The sequence below is a fragment of the Eupeodes corollae genome, chromosome 3 (assembly GCF_945859685.1).
Source record: "Eupeodes corollae chromosome 3, idEupCoro1.1, whole genome shotgun sequence".
Lineage (NCBI taxonomy): Eukaryota > Metazoa > Arthropoda > Insecta > Diptera > Syrphidae > Eupeodes > Eupeodes corollae.
The window spans coordinates 119581798-119591656 of NC_079149.1; the positions used below are offsets into that span (position 1 = coordinate 119581798).

The 9859-nt window shown below is 35.8% G+C and overlaps 2 protein-coding genes across 3 annotated transcripts; one reads left to right on the top strand and one right to left on the bottom strand.

The window, feature by feature from the left end:
• The first annotated feature begins 2062 nt into the window (after positions 1-2062).
• Positions 2063-3060, top strand: LOC129950018 (39S ribosomal protein L48, mitochondrial). Its single transcript, XM_056061779.1, has 4 exons — positions 2063-2179; positions 2241-2345; positions 2400-2533; positions 2603-3060. The coding sequence occupies exons 1-4, from the start codon at positions 2168-2170 to the stop codon at positions 2892-2894; spliced, it is 543 nt and encodes a 180-aa protein (XP_055917754.1). The 5' UTR covers positions 2063-2167; the 3' UTR covers positions 2895-3060.
• On the bottom strand, positions 2942-6961 carry LOC129950017 (WD repeat-containing and planar cell polarity effector protein fritz). 2 transcript variants are annotated; one of them, XM_056061778.1, is made up of 7 exons: positions 6359-6961; positions 5955-6255; positions 5565-5889; positions 4881-5506; positions 3518-4820; positions 3296-3446; positions 2942-3235 (listed from the first exon to the last, which is right to left on the bottom strand). In XM_056061778.1, exons 1-7 carry the CDS (start codon positions 6759-6761, stop codon positions 3120-3122), a joined length of 3225 nt encoding a protein of 1074 aa, XP_055917753.1. In that variant the 5' UTR covers positions 6762-6961; the 3' UTR covers positions 2942-3119. The 2 variants fall into 2 exon arrangements, with proteins under 2 accessions (XP_055917753.1, XP_055917752.1); XM_056061777.1 differs by having other exon boundaries at positions 2942-3238; positions 6359-6960.
• Positions 6962-9859: the final 2898 nt, after the last annotated feature.

Below are 9859 nucleotides of genomic sequence, written 5' to 3' on the forward strand. Positions count from 1 at the left end.
GAAGTTGACTGGGATTGCGGAAAATACTAGATAAATCATTTTTAAAAATTAGGAAAAGAAGAGGTCCAAGATATCTGGGTACACCAGATGAAACAAAGATTGGTTTTGAAAGAACTTCGTTAATGTAAACAAATTGAACTCGACTCCTAAGATAAGATTCCAACCATTTCAAAAACTTAGAATGGAAACCAAAGTTTTTAAATTTCTTCAATAAAATAGAGTGACTTATGCCCGATTTCATAAACAAACACTAAAAGCACTTTTATCTAAAAGCTTTTTTAATTTTATCAGCCCTTTAAATTTGTTCAGTTTCACCAAGCTAAAAATGTGAAATTTCAGGGACATTTTTGTTAAAATAAAGTTCTCCTCACAACCCTGTAAAAAGAAAACCTCTTTTTTCTTTCTCTTAAGCGAATTGTGTGAGAAAAATGAGAAAGCATTATATGTTGAAATAAATGACAAGAATCTCAAAATACAGCAGTGTAAACAAATCAAAAACAAACGTTTGAGTAATCGGTGGCTTGGACGGTGGTGTATAACTATATATGATGTTTTTCTTCGTCAGATGAAGATGACGAATCTAATATTCGAATTAAAAATTAAAATCATAAAAATAATATTATAAATAGTAATCCAATGTTGAATTGGTTAACCTATTCATTCCGTATATAAAAATATTGAGAATAAACATTTTACGAAGTAAAACATCAGCTGTCAACCTATCATTTTCATTTTTTAATGACACTTTTAAAATTTAATGAGCCAAACACGGGCATTTAGTTTTAAAAGGGGTTTAAAAGCTTATTTACTTTAAAAACGCTTGGTGATACCAAAATATCCCATTTTACAGTTTAAAATCTTGTTAAATGTTTAAAAGTTGTTTATGAAATTGGCATTACTCTATCATGTTGTATGTTCTTCTTCGAAATTGTTTAAAATTAAACAATTTTGAAATAAAAATTTATTAAAAACCTTAAATTCGCGTTCCAACTGGATATATTTATTTTCCTCTATCTGTTTTTTTCTATTACTTAGCGTTTTATTGAACCAAGGAGGCTTAGCATTTGTTTTAATTTCAACTTTAGGCAGAATACAACATACAATAATAATCACATATCTATTTACGAATTTTATTTTTACAATTATTTATGTCAGATGGACAGGATAAAGAGGAAGAACAACAGACAGAAATTAATAGCTGGTTGCACCTTTAGAAGTCAAATATGCAACCAGATTTGTCTGTTAAGACTTTTAGTGTCCAAAAGGAATTTCAACCAGGCACGGTGGAGAGAAATTTATTTGGCTCTGATTCCCATGTGCGATGTATGTAATTGCAATAAGGGTAAAGAACTTACAAAACCAAGTTTTCCCATTTTAATCAGGGTGCACCGTTTGGGATAGTATTTATGTGTTCAAGTTTAATTTTAAATTTCTTCATTTGAAAACTAATTTTCTACCTACTGAAGAGTTCCTTTCCTAATTTAAATATTATCTATCTCACTAACATCCATATCTCTTTTTAAAAATAAAGTAAGAATTAGATACAATTATGAAAAAATGAGTCATCTAAAAGAGCTAAATGCAAAATCTGTCGAAAATCTAAACATTCAACAACGTAGAAAAATTACTAAAAAAAAGGACATTTATTTTGACGTTGTGCAGTTTCCATTGGAAAACCTATATAAGGTTTAAATGAATTTTTGTGCCAGTTTGTTGAGAAAATATGTAATTTACTTCAAAATTCTCCGATTTTCTGTGTTCTGAAGTGCAAATTTGTATCAAACAAAGTTTGACGAAGCAAGTGTTTTAGTTCAAAGGCAGTATCATATTGACGTCAGACCAATTATTATTTTTCCAACTCACGTTTTTTGAAAAATCTGTCTTTAAAATTACAATATTTTTTAAAAAGTTTTAAGTACCATGCAAATTGAAACATTTAATGTAAGCATATTCAGAGAATATTTCTGATTTTTGCAAAAGACCACAAGTTGGTAATCAGCTTAAGATATAAATGTAAGCAAGAACAACAAAAGGATTATTGGCACCACTTTAAGAGAAAATTATCAAAATAAACACACACCAAAATCCCTCTTGACATTTCTCAATTTTTGACACTTGCATAACCCCGATTATTTTCATCTGAATTTCTTTTTCAAATTCGAGAAAAATGTTTAAAAAGGTATTTTCTCTTTAGAAAAACATGAATAAAAATTGATAATTTGAATTATACATAACTTTAGATATTACCCATCACCTCAAGGTTTCTTGCCCAACAAATGCCATCGATTCCAAGTCGATTATCTTCAACAAAAAAATTCACTATTTTTGAACCCGATTATTTAGATGTAAGTTGTTCGTCTAGATTTTCTTAAATCTCCTAATTCCAAGCTACATTTCAGTCTCTAAAACCCAAATACCCTCAATATGAAAGCATAAATGTCTCAATTAAAGGCTATGACTATCCCATCTTGGAATCCTATCAAAAATTCCTTCACAGTGTCGCCGAATACTTGGAATTAGATGTTTCTGACTGGTAAGACCCCCTGTCTGTCTTTTAAACATTCTCAAGACACCATTTAAGCAACAAATTTCCTCCTTAAAGCTATGCTCTACCACCTCAACAATCGAAAGTCCAAAGATTTCGACCGAATTCTACAGTAATCGATGCCGAATACAAACTAACCATGTACGAGAGAAATTTGCAAATTAGCGACGTCGATGCTCCAATTTATCCCATCTTCCTGCGAATTGCACAATCTGCTCTTCCAGAGGGTGTTAATCTATCGGTTCAGGAACACGATGACGATTGCGAGGAAAAAAGATACGTACCCGACAAAGACCTACTCGAGCTCAAGGCACAACTTGAAGAAATGCAATCTTCAAAGAAAAAGTAAAGTCTTTCGATTTAGGAAAAATTTAATAAAATAAAAACATTTGTTCGTAGTTTGATAAGAAAATTATTTTTATTATATAAATTTAAATAATTTACTTTCTGTACAGGACGGAAATTGTTGAACTTTTCGTAGAAATATACAAAAAAAACTTAAGTAACAAAATTAATTTAAAGCTTTCTCTAACTGCTAAAAAGGACGGAATGTAAAAAAACATACAAACTAAGTCTAAACCACTCCAAAGTGGACAACTTTTATGGACGGATTACTCTTTGATTCATTTGATTGTGATTTACTATCTTTCCCCGAGGATGATGAAGATTTTGACATCCTTGGTAAAGATTCTTCTAAAATTGGAGACCATCAAAAAATGTCATAGCCAAAAGACCATGATAAATCCTTACCTGGTAATGGATCAAAGTCTTTAAGATAATCATCATGTGGATGACACAGAGGCAAGCTGTCGGCTAATTCTTTTTTGGGATTTGTAAGATTCCTTGGCCGGGTGTGTCCGTTTCGCTTTGGTGGCAAGGGTTTTTCCTTGCGGGGAATTTCCTTTAAATAAAAATAAAACCATCATATAAAGTAAACCAAGAAAATATAAATTTCAAAAAATTAGAACTCACAGGAACCACAGCAACTTGAACCGTATCTGAGAACTTGACTTTGTTTTTTTCTCCTGGGTCCTTTTTCGTTGTCATTGTTCCATTCACAGGATTCACATTCGATCCAAGTGTGTTATTAGATACCAAACTGGATCCATTCGAGAGAATCGATGCAGTTGGCTTTCGAATCGGCAAACGGGCGGGCAATTCGTCGATAGGAGTGAACATCGTCGTTGGAGGTATCGTCACCGAGACCAATGGATGTTGATAGAACTTCGGTTGGAAGACATTGTGATCTGGAATACGTGGGGAACTAACACCACTCGCAACAGCAGCAGGAGCAGGAATAGAAGCATCATTTCCAGTTAAATGTGTTGAGGCACGAGGAAGAATATTATGGGATGTGGATGGCATATATGGATGGGTGGGGGCATTGGGTATCATGGGGATGCCCAGCGTCTGATCTGGCACTTGGTTCCACTGTGTGGATGATGTATTTATGTCATGGGAGGAAGGTGAGGAAATTTGCAAATGACGCAAATCAGGCAATGGGGGTGCAATGTTTTGGGAAATTCTCCCGAAATTCGAGAGATTTGGTCGTGGCATGTAGGTCTCTTCTATCAAGTACTCCTGAGGTGATTCGTTTCTGTAGTCTGTGTTGTTCTCCTGGGAGATCTGAGAGACCTGAGAGTTCCTTAGCAAATTGGCTGCCTTACTGGTGCACGGCACATCAGGATTCACCATTGTAAGCTCGGGTTTCGCCAAAGACGATGCCCACCTGTTGGGCTCCACATGATAGCCATAGTCAGAGTTTCGACTCGTAAGTAGTTGATCGTCCTGCCTCAACTCAAGCTGTTGACTTGTGGAGACTTTCTTCGTTCGTGCAAGAGTCGCTGTTCGACTGGGAGAATTGAAGTCCGCCGACGTGGATATCCTCAGTTCGGGCTTTGGAATGTTTATCTTTATATTCTCCGCGTTGTAGATTTTCGATTTGAATGAAGGCAGTGGGGGAACGTAGTTCTTCAGGGTGCTCACAGCTTTTTCGTGCTTCCACTGACCCATCACTCGATGACTGCTGACGGTGGGTCCTGGTTTTTGGTTGTTTTGGTAGTTATCCGAGTACGATGAAGACTCTGAGCAGGATGAATCCAAGTCACTGCTTCCCGAGCAGCTCTCATCGAAGAGAATCTCCGCCTGGGCATATGCCTCATGCGAGAGTTCAATCAGCTCGGGGATAGTGCGTGTCGCATGGAAGAGATCCATAAAGAGGTCATAGTCTTCGATGTCCATGGCGACCTCGAAGGATTCCGCATAGAGATTGTTCCTAAAAATAGAGAACATCATATAAAGAAAATTATCTAAATGAAAGATGAATCACACAAACCGAAGTAGAAAGAAGAAGAAGCGTCTCTTTATGTCATATACTTGGTCACTGAACTCGTCCTTTGTCTCCTCGCTCAGACCATCGGTGAAAGTCTTCAGAGCGTTGGTTAGGCACTCCAGTCGATTTCGCTTTAGGTCTTTCTGGATGAAGACGAAATTCGCAATTTTATGCAGCGACAGCAGACACATGGCTCCGTAGGTTTCCCAGTTGAGGGCTTGCAGGAGATTGACAGCCTTTTCCAAATGATTCATCGACACATATCGATCCAGTATGACGTCAGCTGTAAGACCAGAGTTGTGGATGTCGCCAGCCATTCCAGCTCCACAAACAAATCTCAGACAAGCCACAGGACCGTTGTCAAAGACCAGGAGCAGAAAGCAGTCTGCCTGGGCAAATGGGAACGGGAAATTGTGTACTTCTGGCTTGCGACTGAAGTTCATGTCCAGGAGCATCGGTTGGATAGCAAAGTAGTGCGACAGATCGAGCAGATTAACCGGAGTCACAACCTCACTGATGAGCTGGTTGGCGATGGGCTGCAGGGCTACATCGAAGCACTGGAACTGAGCGGTGTCATTGCCCACCATGATGAGACTGGAATCCGCATGCCAGGTACACTTTGTGGGAATCTAAAAAAAATATATATTTGTCAATGGGATCCTTAAAAGAGTTTTTAAAATAGCCTACAATTTCAATCTTCGGAAGAAACCGACTTGTTTGTTTGACAAGATCATGAATGCACACGTAGCGATCGATGGTTCCGAGAAATAGCTTTTCCTGGTCGGGGCTGAATTCGAAGGAGCAGATTTGGGTACCCATGGGGATGGAGGTGATGATCGCCCGTTGCATCTTTCCCTCGCCTAGTTCATAGGAACAAACTTCTGCACTGACTTCGCCCTTCCTTGAGACCTTCTCCTCGATGATGAAGATCTGATTTCCTGTAGAACGCAGGAAGTCCACTCGCAGTGGGTCATTCTCTGACCAGGCGTAAGAAATCGCTTCCAATTGGGAACTGCAACAAAAACATACAAATTATTTTTCCCCACATCAAATCGATAGAATTCGATCGTGTCTTACTTTTTCAACTTGAACACATGAATATTGGCTCGATCCTGATCCCTGACTGTGGGTCGCCATGGGAAGACTTCGTTCTGTGAGCTCTTGGTCCAAATTGCAATCAAATCGCAACTCGGATTCACAGCCAGTCGGCGGGAAAGCTTTCTCTCCGCCGTGCCTGGTATGAGAACGTGAAATATCTTTGGGTCCATATTGACAATCTTCTCAGGCACAGCTGGTTGCATATTTGGCTTCTGCAGGTGAACCACCGTCACCTGATTTGTATTGTACGCCAGAACAATGTGCTGAGGTGTGAAAATTGCTAATCAGCAGCGAAAAAGGTGAACAAAAAGTATGAACAAAAGAAAAACACACACTCAAAAAAAAAAAAAAAAGAAATCGGTTGCAATGTGCAATTTTCTCACCATCGGTGATCACGTCAGCAGCTAGCTTCCCAATAAGGTACTTGTCGAATGCCAAGCAAAGGATGTCACCGACATAGATGTCCACCGAGATATGACAAATGACTCCGTTGGCGAAGAGCATCAGCAGCACCGAGCCCGTTCGCCATTCGGAGTGGATGATTTTCTGGGTATGCAGGAATTCATCGAGTTTCTTAATGTTGTCTTTGAGGCGCGAAGTTTTGTGGTTCTTTAGGACGACTTGGCAGTCGCGATTTTCAGCGTATTCGCGTTTGGCCAGTTGGAGGACATTTTCGGGATCGATGTCACGCGAACGGAGGTACTTGAAGGCTCCGTAATCGGTGTCTTTTATGTGAATTTCGTCCCGATTTGTCCAGAAGTGACATTCACTGAGGAGAGTTAACATAATTGAATCGAATAGGGGAGAAGGTCTTTCTATTGCACGAATTGTTTTCGTTTTTCAATTTAGACGATGAGAACGGAATGAAACATAACTTAAGTTAAATAAAGTACAATATGAATAAACATAAAAGATAATAAACTAAATTAAAAAAAATAACATAAATTTATGTTGACACGAAACAAAAACGAAAATAAAAACAATTATGACATTCTCTTGAAGTTGAAGTATTATACCGTAGTGAGCGCTCTTGCGGCTAAGGAGAACTGTCAAAGTAAACGTGGATTGTGGATGATGGGTTGTTGAATAATTATTTAACCGAAAATTGCAATAACGGTTGGAAATACATTTTTCAACTTTTAAAAGAATTTGAAAAATCAAGACTTATTTAGAATTCGAATACTTTTTGCAGCAATTGAGACTGTTTATCTGCAATAACGCGCTGAATATTCTCAATTGTCAATAGTCTCAGGCTTAATTTTATACAAATAATTTTTCTAATAATAATAAGTTCTTAACTCAGAGTAAATCTGTTTATTATGAAATGGTAAAACAAACAAAGCATATAGCAATTGATAACTGCTAAAAAACTCTTACTCCAAAAAAGTATTTGAAAATTAGAATCCAAGTGTCTAAAAATAAAAACTCACAATAAAAAGTAATTTGTAGAAAAGATTTTTTATGCGAATTCCTATGCTAAAATCCGTTTTCGAAATTAAGATCTTGAGAAACATTCATTTGTCATTTTTATATGTTTTTTGGTTTGACTGAAAAGTATTTTAAGGTTTCAAATATCTGTCAAAAAGATTTTATGAAGTTAAATTTAATCCATTAAAGATATGTACTTATACATTCCGACAACAAAAGTCAATGAATGAGTTATGTAGGCTTCGGATTGGTTTTTGACATTTTTAGTATGATGATATGTCAAAGTTGACATTTAATTCCCTCGGCAGCATATTTATCAAAATCTGAAAACGGGTAGACTCATTGGTTGAGTTCAATCTCAGACAGATAGGGTATCAGGATACCTTTTTGTTAGTGTTTTACGTTTAAAATAACAGCTGGTCAAAAACAGCTGAGATGTCAAAAATAGGAATCCAAAGGTATTCAAGAATTTCTGGGGTATGTAGGTATCTGACAGAACTGCTGATTCAACACATGGTTGAATTTCAAGAAACTTGAAAATTGATTTCAACTTTTTGTATTTGTTGGTAAACATAAAGATACAAAATGTTAGTTAAAATTGTATTTGAGGATGTTCTGCACATATTAGACGATGAAGAAGCTATTTGCTTCCGAACTTTAGAAGCTAATTATTATCTATTTTTATAAACTTCAAAATTGACTTATTTGGTTCTCGTTTTGTAGATGACCGATTTGCTAGGTCCGACAAATCAGTTGAATTGTCCATTTAATGTTTTATCTTACAACAATTTTGACTTTGAAGCTTAAATGTTTCTCCGCTTTTTGTGAACAGCTGAAAGTTGTTCACGTTATTACATTTGCCCAGTTTATATTTCTAATGTCTGTATTCTCAGAAATATAATCATAATGTCTCGTTTTTTTCTGCCAAAAATTTGAGAAAAAACTTTGTATAAGTTGATATCTCAAATATTCTACATTCTTAAATTAATTTAATTGCTAGATTTGAATAGATATGTAGTTAATTTTCATCACATTTTATATATTTTATTATCGTTCTATGTCAATCTAAATCGATCTTCTTCAAAACTAGTTATACGAAAAGACTAGACTTAAAATGGTTTCGAAATTTGATTTTTCGGAAGTTTGATTAAAACGCCAATGAAACATTTATTATTCAAACAGTATTAAGACTTGATTGATACCTAAATGAACCTACATTTTTAGTTTTATTTATTGTGGACATTTTATCATTTTGAAATTTAACTACTAACTGCTTTCTTTATAAGAAATGTTTTTGAGTAAGATGTGATAATTTATTATTTCTTGTGATAAACACATTTAAACAAATTAAGTTGCTATTTTAGGTATAAAGAAAATTGGCAGGTTCAGATGACATAAGGGACTTGAATGTAAGGCAAGCTTCTAGCATCTGATTGACCAGCTGCAAACAAATTGCCTTCCTGAAATCTCCATAACTATCAAGTAAAGTCTACTTATGTCAAAATGACAGTTGATCATGTTTTTTCATTCAGCTGTAAGCTGAATTTTATTACTCTGTGATTTGTTTTTTTTTTTTCTGCAGGACTCCATTTAATTTTTTCTGTTAAAGGGTTCCTTGTCAAATTAGAAAAAAAAACAAGTAATATATCTTTACAAAATAAAATACAAATCGTTATGGGCTTGCCCGAGGAGTGTTTTGAAGGAAATAATTGTTTTTAGGGTTTTTGAACGATGAACTGAAGGTAGAGGTTAGTGAAGTAGGTCTGAGTTTGAAATACTAGCTAGAAGAAATAAAAGATGTACTGGAAAAAGCGAAAATAGAAAGGCACCAGGTGAATTCTTCAACAAAATCTTTTCAAATACTGAAATCCCCTTTTCTTTCAAGAAGACGGTAATTTGTCCAATACACAAAAAGGGTCCCTTATACATCGTTGAAAATTACCGAGGTATATCGTTTTGAAAAATGGATCGAAAGGAAAAGCATTCTGTCGGATCTGTAAGCTGGATTTAGAAAAAACTTTTCAACAATAGAACAGATCTTCACTTTTTCATCAATCATAAAAGCTTTTCAAGCTAAGAACAAAAATGTTTATTTTTTCTTTGTGGACTTCAAAGCGGCTTGTAACAGAAGCGCGGTCTTCTATAAGCTCTCACAATTGGGTCTATCTTCGAGGTTTTTGAAAGTAATTAAAGCGATGTATACTGGAACTAATGCAGCAGTCTGGGATGGGTTGTCCACTCAGTGCCTTGTTGTTTTCGCTTTTCATAAATGACATAGAGGAAGCCTTACCTGGAGGAATACGAATATCTGATTCTGTTATAAATGGCTACTGTACGCTGATGACCTTGTCCTGTTGTCAGAATCACCAGAAAACCTACAGTTGATGATAAATCGCTTAGCAAATTACTGTGATGTATTTTAATGGATATCTTTTAGAAATATCCAAAGAAATTAA

Bases quoted from the DNA above. Each gene is read 5' to 3' on its own strand.
- LOC129950017 (XM_056061777.1), bottom strand. From the start codon at position 6,761: ATGTTAACTCTCCTCAGTGAATGTCACTTCTGGACAAATCGGGACGAA. The intron at 5,507-5,564 runs GTAGGCTATTTT...TATTTTTTTTAG, and splicing joins TTCTTCCGAAGATTGAAATT to ATTCCCACAAAGTGTACCTG. The intron at 3,239-3,295 runs GTAAGGATTTAT...CTCCAATTTTAG, and splicing joins AGACTTTGATCCATTACCAG to AAGAATCTTTACCAAGGATG.
- LOC129950018 (XM_056061779.1), top strand. The intron at 2,346-2,399 runs GTAAGTTGTTCG...GCTACATTTCAG, and splicing joins TTGAACCCGATTATTTAGAT to TCTCTAAAACCCAAATACCC. The intron at 2,534-2,602 runs GTAAGACCCCCT...TCCTCCTTAAAG, and splicing joins GAATTAGATGTTTCTGACTG to CTATGCTCTACCACCTCAAC.